The sequence below is a fragment of the Hylobates moloch genome, unplaced genomic scaffold (assembly GCF_009828535.3).
Source record: "Hylobates moloch isolate HMO894 unplaced genomic scaffold, HMol_V3 SCAFFOLD_1, whole genome shotgun sequence".
In the NCBI taxonomy this organism is placed as follows: domain Eukaryota; kingdom Metazoa; phylum Chordata; class Mammalia; order Primates; family Hylobatidae; genus Hylobates; species Hylobates moloch.
In genome coordinates, this window is record NW_026652276.1 from 72,593,268 (window position 1) to 72,615,705 (window position 22,438).

Genomic DNA, 22,438 nt, shown 5'->3' on the forward strand with positions numbered 1-22,438 from the left:
TACATATGTAAGAAACCTGCACGTTGTGCACATGTACCCTAGAACTGAAAGTATAATAATAAAAAAAGAAAATGCGTCTTAGAGGAAACAGATAACTACATGGAATGAAGAAAAAAATCTTAAAAATAAGAAAACTATCATTAATATATCAGAGAAATAAGCTGTACCTATGACTATGAAGACGCTATAAAATTAACTTTGCATTTAAAAAAACTGGTTTCTGGGCCAGGCACAGTGGTTCACACCTGTAATCCCAGTACTTTGGGAGGCCGAGGTGGGCGGATCACCTGAGGTCGGGAGTTCAAGACCAGACTGACCAACATGGAGAAACCCCGTCTCTACTAAAAATACAAAATTAGCCGGGCATGGTAGCGCACGCCTGTAATCCCAGCTACTAGGGAGGCTGAGGCGGATGCATAGCTTGAATCCGGGAGGCAGAGGTTGCAGTGAGCCGAGATCACGCCATTGCACTCCAGCCCGGGCAACAAAAGTGAAACTCCATCTCAAAAAAATAAAAATAAATAAAAATAAATAAATAAATTGGTTTGTATATAATACTACAGTGACAATATATAAATGTAATTTTCAAAATGATCCCAACAGTCATGATGAAATATTTCAACTATTCTATTTCATTTAGCATAAAAAAGCAATTTTTAATTTTACTTTGTTTCTTTGTTTGCTTTAAGCAGTAGCCACTAAATATATGGCACCTAGATTAATAAATTGTTCCAAAATAAAGGTTATGTATTTGTTGAAGGCCCGAGTAATACATCATTTTGACTGCTCTTTTCAAAAGCATTAATAGAATAATGCAAATGAAATGCTACATGACAGAAAAAACTTATTTGTGACTCAAACCAACACGTAATTATTGACTAGTCTGAGACAAAAATGATATATATAAACTCATACATCATACTTTCAAACATGGGGCAGCAGCCATTAACCTTCAAGATGGGAGACAGGAGGCAACAGAAATACAAGAAATTACATATTTTTAAAAATGTACTTTCCAGTTCAATTTAAAACAGATGCTTTATGAAATCATTTCTATCTTTGGAAATGGCCTAGCTCATAGTTCTAACAACACTGCCACTGTCAGACATATTTCACTGGGCATAATGGCTCACATCTATAATCCTAGCACTATGGGCAGCTGAGACAGGAAGATCACTTGAGACTAAGAGTTCAACACCAGCCTGGGCAATATAGCAAGAACCCACCTCTACAAAAAACTTTTAAACAATTAGCCAGGCATGGTGGTGTGCACCTGTAGTCCTAGCTACTCAGGAGGGTAAGATGGGAAGATCACTTGAGTCCAGAAGTTGGAGGCTACAGTGGGCTATGATCACGCCACTGCACTCCAGCCTGGGTGACAAAGTGAGACCCTGTCTCAAAAACAAACAAACAAAAAACACACATATTTTCACTGAGCTTTTCTGAGCCACAATGTCTTCATATATAAAATACAACACTGAAATGAATGGATGGTTTTCCAACTGTTGGTTTGCTTTGTTGTTGTTGTCTTGTTTTCGTTTTCTTTTTAAGAGCTGAATGCCCACTCAGGGGTATTTGGAAGGGAGTGAGGGAAGCAGGATGAGCCACTTTCACTCTCTTAAGCCTCTTCTTGCTGTTGCCCAACTCTGTCTTCAATGATGGCCCAAGAGACGCTTTTATAAAACCTGGACTAGATCTTAAAGGCCTTTTCCAGCAATAAGAGCCTAAAATTCTAAGCACCTAAGCATCACATAAAGCAAATGGCTTACTTTCACTTAAACTCTCAGCACAAAAACTGAAAGAAATCTACTTTTCATTCATTTAACAAATATTTACTGATTGCCTTTAAAGTGCCTGGCACAGAGCTAAATTGTGAGAACACGAAAGTTTAAATTTATCTGACCATATTTCATTTTAGTTTGCAAGATGACCTCCAAAAGGCCTGCTTGCAAATAAAAAAAGATCCCTCCCAGTATAATCAGTTAAGCCACTTTTTGTCCCTTAAAACTAAAAAGCAGATGAAAATGATCCAGAGCAAACAAATAGGCCAGGCACGGTGGCTCATGCCTGTAATCCCAACACTTTGGGAGGCCGAGGCGGAGCATTCAACAAATGTGTGCTGTTAAATAAAATTTCCCCTTTAAAATTGATTGCATTATTTAACGATTCCTTCAAAGCTTTGAAAGTTTCAGCCCAATTTCAGTCCAAATTTCTAGTAACTACAAAGTAAAAGAGAATAAAATTTACTTAATTCTTATACATTCAAAACAACTAACCATCATCACTACCCTGAAAAAAAGGCAGAGCCATTTAAGACTAGTGTTTATGAAGTCTCAATTAGGTTTTCCATGCAAATGCTTCTTCCCAATTTTCTTCATTTTTCAATTTTTCAACAGGAATTACTCAAATTTATTTATTCAACAAATATATTATGAATACCTACTAAGTGCCAGCATTGAGATAAGTATTAAAGATGTAGACGAGATACAAAGATAAAAATATCTTCCCTCAAGGAGCTAAGAGTTTAGTAAAAGACTACAAGCAAGTACATTTTTACAAAACTACATGAAAAGCAGAAAAAGAGGGAGTTAAGAAACCAGAGAAAGAGAACCTCAGTCTAATTTCTCCAAGGGTTTAGAGAAAGGGGGAGAGAGATGCTGATGGCTGAACTGGGTTGTTGTTGTTGATTTAAAGATTGTTTTGGTTTTGTTTGGGGGGAGGAAGTGAATTAAAATTCCACATTAAAAACTTTCTTCAGATATTTGTCTGTGATAGATATTTGTATTACTGCAAAGTCTTGGCAAAAGAGAAGTTTCACTTTGATACTTATCTGGATAAGTATTAATACTTTCTCAAAATCAAGGACATTTGCATCATTTAAACTTGCTTTTTAAATGTTTAACTTTGGCTGTAGGAAAGCACAAGTAAAAGATGATATCGGCAATATAATATTAACTGTTAAGGTTTAAAAAGAGGTGGAAATAATACATTTACAACAGTCTACAATTTACAATAACATACAAGATTGAATTCTGCATTTAAAAGATATCTTTCAAAATTTTTGTCTTCTGCAGTGATCAATACTGTAAACTATTTTGTTAAATATTTACAAGTAAAATTAATTTTGCTTTGGCTATTTTCCCAGTTGTCATGAACACAGAAATATGTTCACTTATTACAGACACCCATCACCATCTCTGATGTCAGAGAATTCTATTCTCTTAACTTGTGCCTCCTCTACTGGTTCAAAAGTAGAACAACACAAAACCAAACCTTTAATTCCACTGATGGAACAGCAACTAAATAAGTTTCTGTTTTTTAATTTAGTGATCATGTTCTAAATTTATCAGATTAACATCAAATTTTGGATAAAGATCTTAACATAAATCTCCACCAGATTATTTTTTAAACCTTAAATTATTTTTTCACCTTTAAAGAATGAAAGTATACTTTAATGAGAGCATATCGTATCTGTGCTATCAATGAAATTTTTCCACAGAAATATAAAATACTGTTATGATGCTAATCAATTTGATGGACTTACAATGCAGTATATCTGTCCATTGCAGACTGCACATCTCTACGGTAAACTGTTCGAAGAATGACCATGACAGGGTCAAACTCTTGATCCCAGACTTCAGCTATTATTCAAAAGAAAGTAGAAACATTGACTTCTCAGAAATAAAATCAATATTTATTGACTTATTACATTTGTTAAGTATATTTTACATTTAAAAGACAGAACAATTTAATCTGACTGTAGTATTTGCCTTAAGAAGCTTGATGCCATGCTTACTTTTCTAAGTCAAAAATCACAATTTCATCATCAGGAATGTTCTCTTGAGTTCAGCAAGCACTAAAGAACAAAAGTTTTGTAATACAACAATGCCTCATCAGAAAAGTTTACCTCATTGTTGTTGGTTTTTGTAAGGTGCCAATTAGAAAGAAACACAGCACATTAGGACCTTTGAGAGTATTTAAAGTTAAGTAGGGCATGATGCCTCACACCTGTAGTCCCAGCTACTTGGGAGGCTTAGCCAGGAGGCTCACCTGAACCCAGGAGTTTGAGACCAGCCCAGGCAACAAAGCCAGACCTCATTTCCCCAAAAAAAAGTATTAAACAAAAAAAGTACTTAAAAGTAAAAACATGAAAACTAGATTTAAAGATTAATGAGGCTGGACACGGTGGTTCATGCCTGTAATCCCAGCACTTTGGGCAGCTGAGGTGGGCAGATCACTTGAGGTCAGTAGTTCGAGACAAGCCTGGCCATCATGGTGAAACCCCGTCTCTACTAAAAATACAAAAATTAACCAGGCGTGGTGGCACACACCTGTAATCCCAGCTACTCGGGTGGCTGAGGCAGGAGAAACACTTGAACCCAGGAGGCGAAGGTTGCAGTGAGCCAAGATCACGCCACTGCACACCGGCCTGGGCAACAGAGTGAGACTCAGTCTCCAAAAAAAAAAAGTTAATGAGCTATTAATTTTGAAGAAACCCACTTTATAAGTCTTTTTTGTTTATAAAAGATTTTCTACTCCTTTGCTAAAACTGATCATTTGTCTCCTTACCTTCTGCATAATTAGGAACCACCATCCTATGTGTGGAATGTGTACAACTGATGGTTCACAAGATGATTTTAAGTATTAAGTATATAAAGCTTTTCATTTTAATAATTATGTAATTATTTTTAATGTGTATAATGTATATTAGAAAATTGTAACTTGCAAATAAAATTCATGACACCTCACTAATAATCACCTTAGGAAGAGGCAAAGTTTTTTTTTTTAGGTTAACTCATTTTAAAAAATACTGAAATACTAAGTATATTTCAGTAGAGCGGCTACTTAGATGTGGCAAAAATCTAAAGGATGGACTGAGATAATAATTTTAGAAACCACTGCCTTCATAGTATTTCCTTACTAGATTTTTTTTCTCTCATTCTCTCTAGCAAAATTCCTAACATTTGACAACATGGTGAGAAGCTTAAGCTTCTTCCTACCCATCGACTATAATTACAACTTTCTAGCACAAGACACTGGTAACCATTGTTAACCACGGTCCCTAGTTTCATGTAACAAGCTATTCATCTTAAAGTATCAGAAGTATGACTTAAAATTCTGAAGACAGTCCTTCACAAAGACCTTTATTACTATTTCTAGAATCATTCATCGTCCTTTTTTTTTTTTTTTTTTTTAAAGACAGATTCTCGCTGTGTCATCCAAGCTGGAATACACTGGCGTGATCTCGGCTCACTGCAAGCTCCGCCTCCCGGGTTCATGCCATTCTCCAGCCTAAGCCTCCCGAGTTGCTGGGACTACAGGTGCCCGCCACCAAGCCCAGCTAATTTTTTGTATTTTTAGTAGAGACAGGTTTCACCATGCTAGCCAGGATGGTCTCGATCTCCTGACCTCGTGATCCGCCCACCTCGGCCTCCCAAAGTGCTGGGATTACAGGCGTGAGCCACTGCGCCCGGCCTTGATCGTCCTTCTCTTTAAAGTCTATTATTTCGCATAATTAACATGCCAAAGCTTTTATCAGAATTGCACAACCTTAGCAATGGAAGAAAACTTTAGCGATTAATTAGCCCAGTGGGCTTCAAACAGTGTTCCATGGAGCTGAATTACCACAGACGTATAACAGGGGCCACTTTAGGAGCAAGTGGATAGCAGGGCAGAGGAGAAGCTAGGTTCACTACCCACATCCACTTTAACAGGAGTAGGCCAGCTTTTGTTGGTTTTATATTAATATAACAAATTCACTTAAGGCTTAGTCCCCGAAACCAGAGGCTTGTTTCAACCACTTTTAAAAGTTTAAAAACTTATTTTACAGATAAGAAGCCAAATCCAAAGATAAAAAAACTGGCTGGGCACGGCGGTTCACACTTCTAATCCCAGTACTTTAGGAGGCTGAGGCAGGAGGATTGCTTAAGCCCAACAGTCGAGACCAGCCTGGGCAACACAGCAAGGCCCTGTCTCTACAAAACACATGAAAATTAGCCAGCATGGTGGTGGGTGCCTATGGTCCCAGCTACTGGGGAAGCTGAGGTGGCAGGATCGCTTGAGCCCAGTAGGTCAAGGGTGCAGTGAGCTGTGATGGCACCACTGCACTCCAGCCTGAGTGACAAAGTGAGGCTCTGTCTCCAAAACAAACAAACAAACAAACAAAAAAAAAAAAAACAAACTGATTTCCTAAACCACACAACTAGCAAATATAATTCATACAGTATTTAAATATGACACTCAATTTCCCTGCTCTAATCTCCGAATGGCCGGTATTCCATCTCAGCATTGTTCAGAACAATCATCTAAAGAGCTTGTTTTAAAAAGCAGATTCCCAGATCTCACCCACAGAGATTCTGATGACAGCAGATAGGAGGTGAGACACAGGAACCTGCATTTTAATGAGGAGCACAAGTGAGTCTGACAGAGATGTAATCCATCCTCACATCACACTTTTATAAGCACTGCACTACACCACAGAACCACTCCACTCCCAAATTCATCTAATTTTACACACAAAATATCCTCTACACTAAAAAAATACTGTGATTTTCTTTTAATGGAATACTTTCCAACCAGAGACTCTGGATTTTCTTGCTCCTTGTGAACTCCCTGAAAAATCCCAAATAAGGCTTTTCTGTTCTGCTTTGCCAAACACACACAGTACAGTATATATTATTTACAACTTCAAAATGGGCATTGGTTTTTCATTTAGACAATGTGTTGAGGGAGTCAAGAAGCACATAACTGCTACTTCCTTCAAAATTTTCACTTAGAGAAGTGAAAATCTGAAAGTCAAACAAAAAAAGACTGTGTAAATCAAAACCTCACTTACTTCTGGCTCCTGTCAAGGATGTCAACTATGAATTTAGCGGGGAAAAGCCTTCCAAAACCAATCATCCACTTAAGGAAAACATTCTGTGCGTTTAACATAGGTTCAAAATGTAAGTAAGTGCTATCAGCATTCTATGTGGACTTTTTTTTTTTTTTTTTTTTTGAGATGGAGTTTCACTCTTGTTGCCCAGGCTGGAGTGCAGTGGCCGCAATAGGGGCTCACTATAACCTCCACCTCCTGGGTTCAAGCGATTCTCCTGCCTCAGCCTCCCAAGTAGCTGGGATTACAGGCACCTGCCACCACGCCTGGCTAATTTTTTTGTATTTTTAATAGAGATGGGTTTCATCATGTTGGCCAGGATGGTCTCGAACTCCTGACCTCAGGTGATCCAGCCACCTCGGCCTCCCAAAGTGCTGGGATTACAGGCATAAGCCACCATGCCTAGCCTATACAGACTTTAATTTGAACTATTTCAAGTTAAAATTTGGGTGGGAGGATTCTTTCGCTGTTTCAAAATCAAATTTGGAGAGTAAATACATTCAAAATATTTTTAATATACATTTTGTTTTATAGTTTCTGGTTCATTTATGGTTATGATCACTTATAAAACTGAATTAGAGTTCAAATACAAATTTCCTTTATAGTTCAGAGTCATCTAAGAAGTCTTAGTGTAACATAAAGCTATAGATTTCTAAGTAATTGAAAGCAGTATCACTGTTTACCAATAAAGACATACATTTATAACAAAATGGAGAAAAGAAAACCAAAGCTTGAATGAATAAAAGGTAAACATTTTCTTTTAATACACAGAAGAATTCACCATTCAAGAATTGATATTTGAAAGAGTCCATTTATGTATATAAACATACCTTTGGGAGTATACATGCCTTGTTGCATAGAACCTCCAGGTTCAAAAACAGGAGCCTTAAAATCAGCTACAGCTGATAAAACTGATTCAAAGCTGTAACTGCCTGGAATAATGCCACTTTTGGGATTAGGATTTTCTGGAATATGATATATATGTCAAGAAAAAATATTAATAACAAAAAGCCAGATTTATAGCCTTTCCAAGGTACTCTAGATTCTCATTTTGCTGAAGTAGACAAATAGTAATTGGCTGTAATATATAAAGCTGGCCACAAGAGGGCTATATAATACAACAGTTCAATAATAACTGTTTCTAATTGTGATTTTTGAAAATATGTTTAATCTAGGAGCCTACTAATAAATTGTATGCTGCAGCAGTTCCCAGGTATATTTTCCCCAAAATAAATTTATCAAATTTCAGAAAACGATTGAAAAACTTATAAAAATGTGTCTTCATTTTCATCATTTTGTAAATAACTTTTCCTTAAAAAACAGAAAGAAGTTGTGAAAAATTAGCCAAGATTTTTATGAGCAAAGATTGTTTTTCAAAAAACACAAATTTCATCCCCAAAGAAAACAATGCTAAGCAAATTTAAGCAAAGAGGCAAACCAAAAAGATTCTCTCCTCAAAGTATATAAATCTTTAAAATTGAAAGACACAAAGATCATTTTTACTCTATAATAACACTGACGCATAGTTCATAATGACTGAAGGAAATCATCAGACAGTATCAAATTGATGCTGCTTACAAAAATCAAGGTTGTCAAACAGGCATTCTAATAGGACTTATTTCACAAAACAAAAAGTTTAGCCAATTCTTCCAAACATAGTCATAAGATATACAAATACTAAATTCGGCCAGAAATTTTATCACAAAATTACTTGATAATCTTTGTGTAAAATTTTATTAACGTTAACTTAAAAAGATAATCAGATTCTCATTCTATGTTCAGTCCTATACAAAGAACCACAGGTTCCCTGTTTGTACACAATAATCTACAAATTCAAAAATCCTTTAAGACCAAATTCTACAGAAAAACCCTCAAAATGTTTAAAATCCTAGTAATAATAATCATAAGGTATAACTTTAACTGTTAACCATGAATTGCATCCTGGTTACACAAACAAAATAGACCTAGCTGTCTTTTACAAAATGTTCAGTAATGCTGTCCTAGAAGGTTAAATGCTGGGGTGGCCAAAGCCATCATTCAGTCCTGAAATCTACCCTGAAGTCTAAGAAGAGTTCCCCAAGAGGTAATAATAGGAGATTTAAAAAAAAAAAAAAAAAAAACAGTTACCAGGCCTGAATACATACTTGAGCACACAATTGGTATTCTTCTTTTTCTATATTATTTTTCAACTTTGAAAAAAAATTAATCAAAAAATTGATAAACTGTTACTCATAAAAATTACTTATTTTAGATTCTGCAACTAACAGAAAGTAAAATTTTAAAAGGATATGAGGTCCAGCAATGAACTGTGTGTCCTGTCATTCATACACAGCTGGGCTACCATCTCGGCCCTGAGAATCTCATCATCAGACATTCCTAAAATTATTAAAAACAGAATTAACAAATCTGAGTATACATAAATTATAAAGAAAAAAACTTACCACACTTTTTATTAAGCTGTTTTACCAAATATAAGATGCTTCAAATTAAAGAGTAAAGCAGCAATGCTTCAAACATAACTGCAGTTTAACTGCTGTTTGCAGTTCCCTTAAGCAAAGGATATCTTAAGGATATTCTAAAAGGTATACCTACAGTACAACATATCAAGAGTTTGAAACATTGTTTAAATTTATCTACATCCTTTCCTTTTTTCCCTAAGCCAGTTACTACCACAGGGAGGGGGAGAAAGGGAGGAAAACAGTTGATACCTAAGTATTAGTATCAGTGAGTTTTACCTAAATGTAAACGAAGACTCAAAAGAATCACAAGAAATGTAAGAGCGCCTTCTAACATCGACCTCTCATGCTCTGCATCAAGTACTGTATTTTGATGTTGTGATGCCATTGTCAACAAATCCACTACCTTAAATCTACAAGAAGAAATATTTGAAACATATTTTTATAAATTAAAACGAAATTAACCGGACACTTCCTAAAACCTGTCTTAATAAAATTATGCCTACCTTTCGAAGACGGATGAAATAAAATAATCTGGGTCAAGTCTAGAAGCACAAACCTTTAAAAGAAAACAAAATGTTTTATTTCTCAATATTCAGTTTTCCTTCTATCAATCATGTTTTTCTATACTTTTTTTGTTTTTTGTTATTTTATTTTATTTTTTTTTAGACAGAGTCTCACTCTCACCCAAGCTGGTGCAATCTCAGCTCACTGCAACCTCCACCTCTGCCTCCCAGGCCCAAGCAATTCTCATCCCTCAGTCTCCCGAGTAGCTGGGATTACAGGCGTGTGCCACCACACCTGCCTAATTTTTGTATTTTTAGTAGAGACAGGGTTTCGACGTGTTGGCCAGGCTGGTCTCAAACTCCTGGCCTCAAGTGATCTGTCTGCCTTGGCCTCCCAAAGTGCTGGGATTACAGGCGTGAGCCACCATGCCTGGCCAAGATTTTTATTTTCTGTATGTTATGATGTTTTGACATCTTGAGGGGCCTTACAGACCTGAAGACAGTCCCTCCCAGAGCCAGCTAATTCCTAAACATACTAAGTAACTTACTTGGGAAAATACCTGTCATGCAAGCCAACCACTGTCTTTATCTAACTCTCATACATCAACCCAGTATTTCCCCTGCCCTAAATCAACCCAGCGCCAGGTACTGCAGAGCCAGGTACAGCCCCTATGCCTCAAAGTCTGCTGGAATTATTCAAACTAGCCAATCCTGCCTTGCCTTGCCTTGCCTTGCCTGCAGAAACCCCAATAAAGGCTCTAGCCTAGGCTCTCCCCTCACTCCTTTCTGCCTCTTGACCAAAATCTGGTGCTTTCCTTGTAGCCTTGTGTTGGGTGGTATGCCTCTTCTCCTGGGAAATGTACGTAATAAATTATTCTTTCAATGGCATTGGCATCTCCATGTCATCACTCAGTCACCTCTATAAATTAAAATCCCTTGGGTACAAATGAGACACTTCTAAAGTATATCTGCATTATCTAGCTGGCTTACCTGTAACAGGTAAATGTCAGGATCAATCATGGAATTACAGAAATGAGACTGGACATAGGTCATGGCTTGTCCTTTTATTTGCAGACCATTTCTTACCCACATATTGCTGTGGATTTCAGCAAGACTTGCCTAATAAAAGTAAATTGGACAAAGAATAAATTATCTAAACTCAATCTTTACAAAATATTATAAATAACTATTTCAAAATATTTAATGATGTAATCATAGTATGAGCCCGATATTCTGTCCAACGTTAATCAGTTGAAATACACTTTTACATTTTTTTTAACAATAATTATGTTTTTACATAGCCACTTTTTTAGAGTTTAAACATGAGTTGGTTTTCCATGTTGGCCTCTGGACACATTTATAATGACTTTCACTGACATCTTTCACAAGAAATCAATGCTTATGTTTCACTCTATTTCTCCCTCAAGAAAACCCTAAGTAACAACAACAACAAACCTAATATATATGTTTAAAGAAAGACACTGGAATAAGCATAAAATAAAATCAACTGTTCAAAGTCAATGAATACATTCTACATCTTTAATTCACTCTAACTCAATCTTAAATCTATACTACTAATTTTCCAAATATTGGAGGTTAGAATAAATGTTCTCACTATATCAGTATTTAATTCTTCATGTATTTATCTCCAGTGTCAACTAAAACTAGGCAGTCATAATTTTTTTTGGTTTTTTTGAGACAGAGTCTCACTCTGTCGCCAGACTGGAATGCAGTGGCGCGATCTCGGCCCACTGCAACCCCTGTCTCCCAGGTTCAAGCAATTCTTCTTGCCTCAGGCTCCCGAGTAGCTGGGACTACAGGTGCATGCCACCACGCCCAGCTAATTTTTGTATATTCAGTAGAGACAAGGTTTCACCATGCTGGCCAGGATGGTCTCGATTTCTTGACCTCGTGATCTGCCCGCCTTGGCCTCCCAAAGTGCTGGGATTACAGGAGTGAGCCACCGCACCTGGCTTCAAGCAGTCATAATTTTATCTGTTTCCTAACACCCAGAGTTCAAATTCAATATTATAATAATTAACAAATCTAAAATTGCCAGGAAAAACAAATTGAAGTGCAAGTCCCTCTAATGTATATAAAAAGCTGGCCTGTCAAATTATAGTGCTGGTATTAAAAGAAATCACAGTGCTTATATAAGCTAATTCTTCTTTCTTCTTTATCTTCTCACTATACAGATACGGAAACTGAGAATCAAGGAGGTGAATTACCCTAAACCTTGTGGAAAATAAGACAGTGGTAGCACCAAGGCTAGAATCTTTCAGATCTCCTAACTCCCAAAACAGTGCTATATAGTACGTTAAATAACAGCCCATAAGCAAATATCATGAAAAGAATTCCTGGAAAAAGTAAAACTAAAAAGTAAATCTCATAAAATGAAAAATACCTAAACATAATCTGGCAAAAATACAATAACAACTTTTTAAAAAAAGTTTTCAAACATCTCAGCTCTAATAACAATGAAAGGCATATAAATAAAGGAAGAATCACTTAAACAAGGAATCCACTTCAAAACTTTTTAAATGCCTGAATACATACTTGAATTTGGAGTGGGTGAATCATTAGTTTCATTAACATTTCCTGATCTGGTAAAACAGAATCCAAATCTAGTTCTTGACATTTCACAGCCTAAAAATTACAATAAAAAAGTTACTAATTCAATTCTTATTTCTGAAAATTAAAAAAAAAAAGAACAGAATTGTTTAATGACAGTCTTACCTTACTCAAAAACATAGCATAGTAACGATGTAGTGGCAGATGAAAAGTGACTTGGTTAGGTGCTGGCTGGAATAAACAAACAAAATGCACAAGTCAAAGACTATTTTACAGAAATTTTAAGATGGTTGTAAAATGTTTAAACCATACTCTCACCTGGATTTATTACTACACTTTTAGTTCAAAACTTAACATTGTAGAAGATGCAGGTTCTAAAATCACTATAGATAAAATTATTCCATTTTAAACACTTAAGTATAAGTTTCTTGAAGGCAGAAATTGTATTCTACTCAACTTTGAATCCTCTGAAGCATTCAGCACAGATTAATATTTCCTAAATTCAATTCAGGTGAAGCAAATAATCATTATTAAAACAAGGGATGGAATGGATTTCCAGCTACAGTAGACCTTTTGGGACTCTTCAAACACAGGTATACCAAACATCATGACAGTAATAACAGTCACATATAACATTCATTGAACACTTACTATGTGCCAGTCACCATGCTAAGCACTTTATTCACATTACCACATTTAATCCTCAGAAGAATGCTATGGGGTAGGAGCTACTAATATTCTCATTCTACAAGTAGCAAAATTCAAACTTAGAAAATTTAAGTAACTTCCTAAAGTTCAAAAGTAGTGAACTGGGGAGCTAATCTGGACTCCACTGTCATATTCAAAACAGTAAGAAGACTCTGACCACATTCCTAAACAGAGGTATAAATGCAGGGCATCGTTAGATTCCTTCACCAGTTACATAAGATGCTTCCAATCAGTACCAAACACACCAGCCTCCATAACAAAACTTCGTAAAAAATAGGTGAATGACCTTAGGCATTCCTGTAAATATTACAAAAACTGTATTTTAAATCTGTGAATCCCATGGATCACAAAATCACTACAGGGCAAAAATACACCACAGCTGTCCTTCTTAAACAAATGAGTTAAAAACTGAAAAGGTATTGTTTGTTTTTAATGCTTTTTAAGTTCTTAGTAAATATTCTCTTGTTAAAGATTTTTATCCCGGACATTCAGATAATTATGCTAATGTATATAATTTATCATTATAGAGGTTATAAGGAGTCTAAATGTCACCAACCCTGAAATAATTATTTTTTTCAAAACCAGTAAGATAATAATATCCTCCTCAATATGTAAAGGCTATAAAAATTTGTTCTAATAAATAAAAGTTTGCCCTCCATGAATAAACCTTGGGGACATTAAGCTAAGTAAAATAAGCCAGTCACAAAAAGACAGTAACTATATGATTCCACTTATATGAGGTTCTTAGAGCAGCCAAATTCACAGAGATACAAAGCAGAATGGTGGTTGCCAGAAGCTGGGGGAAGAGGAAATGGGGAGTAGCTATTTAATGAGTATAGTTTCGGTTTTATGAGATAAAAAAGTTATGGAGATTGGCTGCACAACAATACAAATACACATAACACTACTGAACTATACACTTAAAAATGATTAAGATAGTGAATTTTATGTTTTATGTGTATTTTGCCACAATTAAAAATAAAATTTTAAAAAGTTTACCCTCCATTACTATAATCACCTTAGTAACATATTCTACAATAACTAGCTAAGTCAGAATCTCTCTCAATTTCCGTTGAGACACTAAGCACAGTGAGTAGGTGCAGACTCTTTTTTTTTTTTTTTTTTTTTAATAGACAGGGTCTCACTCTGTGGCCCAGGGTGGAGTATGGTGGCACGATCACAGCTCGCTGCAACCTCCGCCTCCCAGACTCAAGTTATCCTCCCTCCTCGGCCTCCTGAGTAGCTGGGACTACAGACACACACCACCATGCCTGGCTAATTTCTATTTTTGGTAGAGACAAGGTTTTTGCCACGTTGCCCAGAATGCTCTTGAACTCCTGGGCTCACGCAATCTGCCTGCCTCAGCCTCCCAAAGGATTGGAATTATAGACATGAACCACCATGCCCAGCCTAGGTGCAGACTCTTTTTTGAGTCTCGCACTGTCCCCCAGGCTGGAGTACAGTGGTGCGATCTCAGCTCACTGCAACCTCTGCCTCCCGGGTTCAAGCAATTCTCCTGCCTCAGCCTCCTGAGTAGCTGGGACTACAGGCATGTACTACCACACCCGGCTAATTTTTGTATTTTTAGTAGAGACAGGGTTTCACCATGTTGCCCAGGCTGGTCTCAAACTCCTGACCTCAAGTGATCCAGCTGCCTCAGCCTCCCAAAGTGCTGGGACCAAAGGCATGAGCCACCGTGCCTGCCCCCTAAGGGCAGAATCCTGGTTCTACCACCTAGCTGTAAAACTGTGGGCAAGCTGTCTGATCCTTAAAGTAGGAATAATAAAGAGTTTGGCAGCTGTGAGAAATAAGTAAAACAGCACAGTACCCAGTACATATTGCTATTAACTAGTAAGCCATGGACTCTATTTTATCTTTCAGGGCTTTAGCATATCCTATATTCACATTCTCCATAATGTTAAAAACCATATTCCTTCCTTGTCTAATGTCACAGACTGGCTACTTGATAAGCACTTCTTCTATTCCTATATATACTGATAGTCCTTGGATTCCATTCTTCACTCTGTAGTCTTCTATATGAATTTATCCAGATTCACAGCTTCAGCTGCTAACTCTACCCAGATGATTCCCAAATCTCAGTGGAAATCTCACTCCTGAACTCCAAATCTTACATTCAGGTGTCTACTGAACAGCAATACTTAATATTCCATGGGACCACAAATACAGTGTGTCCAAACCAAACTCAGTATCTTTGCCATAAAACTCAATCCTCCTCAATTCTCAATTCTCCAGATTCCCAGTAATTTAAATATGAAATGTAGACTTCCTCCTTCTCACAAGCCTCCTATATTTGATGAGGTAGCAAATTATGTTTACTTATTTTTTAAGTATCTCTTAAATCCACTTTCTTCTTTCTGTCTACACTGCACCTAACTAACCTTAGCTCAGGCCCTCAACACCTAGTGCCTAGATTTTAGTGATAACCCCTACTTCTACTACTACCCTGCATAAAACACCTTTTGTGGTGTCTGCCTAGCTCACAACCTTCCCATCTTCTCAGAATGTGTCTCCCTCTCCCACTCTGCCACCTCAACCAGACACAGAGATTGGGGCCTGACAGTCAAGTTTATAGTAGCCATACTTGACTGGAGGCAGGGCAGGGGACATCTACCCCAGCTTGAGCAATGACTTTCTCACTTAAAAAATTGGAACTGGGATTCAGAGGCATTCACAGACAATCTGGGAGTATGCCTGAAATGGTAACATTAGGCAACTATAAAAAGGCAGTATTTCACCACATGGGCAAAGCACTGGAAGGGAAGAAAAAATGAGGCACATACACTCAGGGCAAAGCAAAGGCAGGCGACAGGAGTTCCTATTCAAATTTCCAGTCCATCCCTGAGGTCCAGGTGCCCTAACCCTGAGACACCCCTATGTATTCATAATAAATTACTGCTTTTATTATTATTTTTTATTATTATACTTTTAAGTTTTAGGGTACATGTGCACAACGTGCAGGTTTGTTACATATGTATACATGTGCCATGTGGTGTGCTGTACCCATTAACTCTTCCTTTAACATTAGGTATATCTCCTAATGTTGTCCCTCCCCACTCTCCACACCCCACAACAGGCCCCGGTGTGTGATGTTCCCATTCCTGTGTCCATGTGTTCTCATTGTTCAATTCCCACCTATGAGTGAGAACATGCGGTGTTTGGTTTTTTGTCCTTGCGAAAGTTTGCTGAGAATGATGGTTTCCAGCTTCATCCATGTCCCTACAAAGGACATGAACTCATCATTTTTTATGGCTGCATAATATTCCATGGTGTATATGTGCCACATTTTCTTAATCCAGTCTATCGTTGGACATTTGGGTTGGTTCCAAGTCTTTGCTATTGTGAATAGTGCCACTATAAACATACGTGTGCATGTGTCTTTATAGCAGCATGATTTATACTCCTTTGGGTATATACCCAGTAATGGGATGGCTGGGTCAAATGGTATTTCTAGTTCTAGATCCCTGAGGAATCGCCACACTGACTTCCACAATGGTTGAACTAGTTTACAGTCCCACCAACAGTGTCAAAGTGTTCCTATTTCTCCACATCCTCTCCAGCACCTGTTGTTTCCTGACTTTTTAATGATCACCATTCTAACTGGTGTGAGATGGTATCTCATTGTGGCTTTGATTTGCATTTCTCTGAAGGCCAGTGATGACGAGCATTTTTTCATGTGTCTTTTGGCTGCATAAATGTCTTCTTTTGAGAAGTGTCTGTTCATATCCTTTGCCCACTTTTTGATGAGGTTGTTTCTTTCTTGTAAATTTGTTTGAGTTCATTGTACATTCTGGATATTAGCCCTTTGTCAGATGAGTAGATTGCAAAAATTTTCTCTCATTCTATGGGTTGCCTGTTCACTCTGATGGTAGTTTCTTTTGCTGTGCAGAAGCTCTTTAGTTTAATTAGATCCCATTTGTCAATTTTGGCATTTGTTGCCATTGCTTTTGGTGTTTTAGACATGAAATTACTGCTTCTTTAACTCAGGCTGCTTTAAATTATTTTTTCCCCTTGCATTAAAAGAACCTTGACTAAAATATCTTCTATTACCCTCTATATGCTGCCAGAAGGTGGTCTTACTTAAACATTAATTTAATCTTGAACTTCTTCCACTCACAATCTTTTAATGACTCCCTATGGTTTTAGCCTCCTGATAACCTTCCAACTCCTGAGAAGAAAGAGCTTACCTTTCCAGCCTCATCTTCTGTCACATAAATTCATGCACCATAGGTAGTACCCCAACTTACTAAGCTTCTGTGCCTTTGTATACACTATTCCCCCTGCCCCAAATGCTATATATCCCTTCTCCCACTGGATTAATGTATCTTTAAGACTTTGCTCAGTTGACACTTCTACTAAGAAGCTTTTCTTGGGTTCTTCAGGCTAAATCAGGTGCTCCCTTTTATGCTCCCACATAGTACCTGGTCACAACTTTACAGAAGCACAGGAATCAAATTAACCATATACTTGTTTTCCACTTCCTTAAGTCGGGGACTGTTTTATCACTGTATCCCCTATGTTTACAACATAGTAAACGTTCAATAAATATTTGCTGGATGAATGCACGTTCTACTTTCCTCTTACCAGAGGACTCTAGCCAAACCCACCCTGCTACAAACTCACAATTGTTGCCCTACACAATATCATGTTTTTAAGAACTCTTAAATGGCCTATCTTATAGGAAAATGTATTCCATCCCCTGTTTCTATATGATTGTTTGATTTGGCTTACTTCAGTTCAAAACATATTATTGGCCAGGCACAATGGCTCACACCTGTAATCTCAACATTTTGGGAGGCCAAGGCAGGAGAATCACCTGAGCCCAAATGTTCAAGACCAGCCTGGGCAAGACGGCAAGACCTTGTCTCAAAAAAAAAAAAAAATTATTTGCTTGATTTGTACTAGATTACCATAATAACTTCTGACATCCATCCACAAGGATGGAAGAAGAACTAATGTTTATCACACATGTAATATGTGCCTCTTAGTCAATCCTTACTGGTTAATATTATCACCTTCAATAGATGAGGAAATGGGCTCAGCAGTGTTAAAAAAAAAAAAAAGTAAAAATATATTAAAAATTAAACTTAAAAAAATCTGTCCAAGGCCACATAGCTAGTTGAATTATGGCAGAGCCACAATTTTCACTCAAATCTGCCTACGTTAAAGCTCTTTCCACTGCCAACAACCAATACAGTTAAAACACTACCAGACAAGGAGTTCCAAAATGTGGACTGTGGACCCAGAAGTACCATAACTTGCGACATAACAATAGGCAAGTCATTTAATATCTCTGCATCTCCACTTCCCAATGACAAAAAAAGGAGGAATAATAAAATCTTTAAGCACCATATAAAAACATGACATGGGCCAGGCACAGTGGCTTGCACCTGTCATCCTAGAACTTTGGGAGGCCGAGGTGGGTGGATCACCTGAGGTCAGAAGTTCGAGACCAGCCTGGCTGACATGGTGAAACCCCATCTCTACTAAAAATACAAAAATTAGTTGGGCATGGTGGCACACGCCTGTAGTCCCAGTTACTCAGGAGACTGAGGCAGGAGAATCGCTTGAACCCAGGAGGTGGAGGTTGCAGTGAGCCGAGATTGTGCCATTGCACCCCAGCCTAGGCAACAAGAGCAAAAACTCCATCTCAAAAAAAAAATAAATAAATAAATATTATTTGATTCCTTACGTTCTATACTTAATTTCTCTTCTTTTAAGAATCCATTTAAATTTTTGATAACATTCAGTATCTTCCTAAAAATATTTCTGTGTGAAAAACAGATACACTATTTCCTAGAGTTCAGCTGCTCTGTATGTCATACATGATTCTAATTGTCCTTCACTACACTCCTGATTCCAAGCATGATTAATTTAAATATCATTTTCTTGTGTATAATTTTCCCCCAGTTCAATCTTACTGTTGTCTTAGTGATGCTACTATTTCAACAATAATTCCTGAAGTTTCAAATACCAAAGAAAACTGGATTGAGAAAAGCTTCAGTTAAAGACTTTCTTCACAGAATTGGAAAAAACTACTTTAAAGTTCATATGGAACCAAAAAAGAGCCCGCATCACCAAGTCAATCCTAAGCCAAAAGAACAAAGCTGGAGGCACCACGCTACCTGACTTCAAACTATATACTACAAGGCTCCAGTAACCAAAACAACATGGTACTGGTACCACAACAGAGACATAGATCAATGGAACAGAACAGAGCACTCAGAAATGATGCCACATATCTACAACTATCTGATCTTTGACAAACCTGACAAAAACAAGCAATCGGAAAAGGATTCCCTATTTAATAAATGGTGCTGGGAAAACTGGCTAGCCATATGTACAAAGCCGAAACTGGATCCCTTCCTTACACCTTATACAAAAATTAATTCAAGATGGATTAAAGACTTAAATGTTAGACCTAAAACCATAAAAACCCCAGAAGAAAACCTAGGCAATACCATTCAGGACATAGGCGTGGGCAAGGACTTCATGTCTAAAACACCAAAAGCAATGGCAACAAAAGCCAAAATTGACAAATGGGATCTAATTAAACTAAAGAGCTTCTGCACAGCAAAAGAAACTACCATCAGAGTGAACAGGCAACCTACAAAATGGGAGAAAATTTTCACAACCTATTCATCTGACAAAGGGCTAATATCCAGAATCTACAATGAACTCAAACAAATTTACAAGAAAAAAACAAACAACCCCACCAAAAAGTGGGTGAAGGACATGAACAGATACTTGTCAAAAGAAGACATTTATGCAGCCAAAAAAACACATGAAAAAATGCTCATCATCACTGGCCATCAGAGAAATGCAAATCAAAACCACAATGAGATACCATCTCACACCAGTTAGAATGGTCATCATTAAAAAGTCAGGAAACAACAGATGCTGGAGAGGATGTGGAGAAATAGGAACACTTTGACACTGTTGGTGGGACTGTAAACTAGTTCAACCATTGTGGAAGTCAGTGTGGCGATTCCTCAGGGATCTAGAACTAGAAATACCATTTGACCCAGCCATCCCATTACTGGGTATATACCCAAAGGACTATAAATCATGCTGCTATAAAGACACATGCACACGTATGTTTATTGCGGCACTATTCACAATAGCAAAGACTTGGAACCAACCCAAATGTCCAACAACGATAGACTGGATTAAGAAAATGTGGCGCATATATACCATGGAATACTATGCAGCCATAAAAAATGATGAGTTCATGTCCTTTATAGGGACGTGGATGAAACTGGAAACCATCATTCTCAGTAAACTATCCCAAGGACAAAAAACCAAACACCGCATGTTCTCACTCATAGTTGGGAATTGAACAATGAGAACACATGGACACAGGAAGGGGAACATCACACTCCGGGGACTGTTGTGGGTTGGGGGGAGGGGAGAGGGACAGCATTAGGAGATATACCTAATGCTAAATGACGAGTTAATGGGTGCAGCACACCAACATGGCACATGGATACATATGTAACAAACTTGCACGTTGTGCACATGTACCTTAAAACTTAAAGTATAATAATAATAATAAAAAGCTCCAGCTGAGGGACTGACCCTGGACAGGGTGAAGGAGGAGGGAAGCAGGCTGGAAGTGGGATGGAGCTCCGTGAACACTGGACAATGTTCTCTCTGAAGACTGACTCATTACCATTTACATAAACAAAATTTAAGCCTAAAGACCAACAATCAGACAAGGCAAAGAATCAAGGTGAGTTGGTCAGGGTAGAATCAAAATCCAAATGTACAAAATCTAGGTTGAAGGCTAAGAGCTGACACAAATTTTGGGGGAGGGGTAATGAGGGGTAAAGAAAAATTAATTCAGGGCAGGAGGGATTAGAATTAAAGATAATAAGGGGTTCTTCCCTTCCTAAACCATTCCTAAAGCCACTGGGAGGTAAAGAGAGGGAGCAGGGTAAAAATAAGCATCTAAAGGTTAGGAAACTGAGAGGGAAGTCAGAGCTCAGACTGAGGAGGGCAACTGCTGGGGGTAACTGAGGGGCTGAGATGTCAGGGGTTGCTCAGGCATAGGGGGTGTGGCCTAGCATAGGGCATCAGATGTGGACAGAGTCAAAGCGGACCCACACAGCTGGGCAGCCCAGTGTAGAGCATCAGAGCCAATCTGGGTGAGGAGGGCCTCCAAATGGGGACTGACCTGGCATGGGGAATCAAAGCCTGACTGAGGTAAGGAGGGCAACAATACAGGCGGCCAGCCTGGAATAGGGAATCAAAATCCAAGCTGGGTAAGGAGATTATCCACATGTGCAAAGAGCAGGAGGCATCAGAGCCAAGGCAGAATGAGGAGGGCATCCAAAAAGAGGAAGAGCTTGGTGCGGGAGTTTCAAGCACGAAGAGGGTGGACAGGGCTTCTCCACAGAAGGGCAGTCCAAAGTGGGGGGTCAGAGCCCAGGCAGGTTAAGGAGGGTGTCCACGTGTAGGAAAAGGGGGAATAGGATGAGAACTCAGAGTCAAAGCAAGGAAAAGAGGGCATCCATGCAGGGGAAACAGAGGCAACTGAGATGAGAGTTGCTTCTCATATTTATATATGAGATTAGTCATATATAAATATGTATTTATAGATAAGTAAATATATTAAAGATAATGGAAGTCAGGTTTCCCATTGTTGAAGAAAACTAGAATAAATCCTACCAGTGTTAAACTGGAATTAAAAATATCAGTCTGAACTCATAGCTTTCACTATAGACTGAAAAATATAGATGCAAATATGTATATGTACTTATATACATATACTCCTCTGTTCACTGTGAGGTCCTGGGAGCAGTGATACCCCAATGGCAATGAGCACAAGCAGCACCTAGATTTTCCCTTTTTTTTTTTTTTTTTTTTTTTTGAAACAGAGTCTGGCTCTGTCCCCCAGGCTGGAGTGCAGTGGCACGATCTCGGCTCACTGTAAGCTCCGCCTCCCAGGTTCACGCCATTCTCCTGCCTCAGCCTCCCGAGTAGCTGGGACTACAGGCGCGCGATACCACGCCCTGTCAATTTTTTTGTATTTTTAGTAGAGACAGGCTTTCACTATGTTGGCCAGGATGGTGTCAAACTCCTGACCTCATGATCTGCCCACCTGCGCCTCCCAAAGTGCTAGGATTACAGGCTTGAGCCACCGCGCCCGGCCAAGATTTTTCTAAATACTGTTCCACACTAAAAGTAACCAGGGATCCATAAAGAAATGATTGATTCCAGAAATGGGTGGGGAAACTATGAGTCTGAAACATCCTGATGGGCCAGAAAACATGGAAGTTCTCGAAAAATGATGGGACAAGCAG

General features: G+C 38.1%; 1 protein-coding gene across 4 annotated transcripts in view; it reads right to left on the bottom strand.

Moving 5' to 3' along the window:
- Nucleotides 1–22,438, bottom strand: part of UBR3 (ubiquitin protein ligase E3 component n-recognin 3) — a 270,447-nt gene that overhangs the window by 148,224 nt on the left and 99,785 nt on the right. For all 4 annotated transcript variants that reach the window (XM_058441285.1, XM_058441287.1, XM_058441284.1 and 1 more), the window contains 8 exons: nt 12,573–12,638; nt 12,393–12,482; nt 10,827–10,955; nt 9,837–9,889; nt 9,610–9,743; nt 9,163–9,250; nt 7,705–7,844; nt 3,545–3,641 (listed from right to left, as the gene is read on the bottom strand). In XM_058441285.1, coding sequence (XP_058297268.1) covers nt 3,545–3,641; nt 7,705–7,844; nt 9,163–9,250; nt 9,610–9,743; nt 9,837–9,889; nt 10,827–10,955; nt 12,393–12,482; nt 12,573–12,638 — 797 coding nt within the window. The remainder of the gene's footprint in view (nt 1–3,544; nt 3,642–7,704; nt 7,845–9,162; nt 9,251–9,609; nt 9,744–9,836; nt 9,890–10,826; nt 10,956–12,392; nt 12,483–12,572; nt 12,639–22,438) is intronic.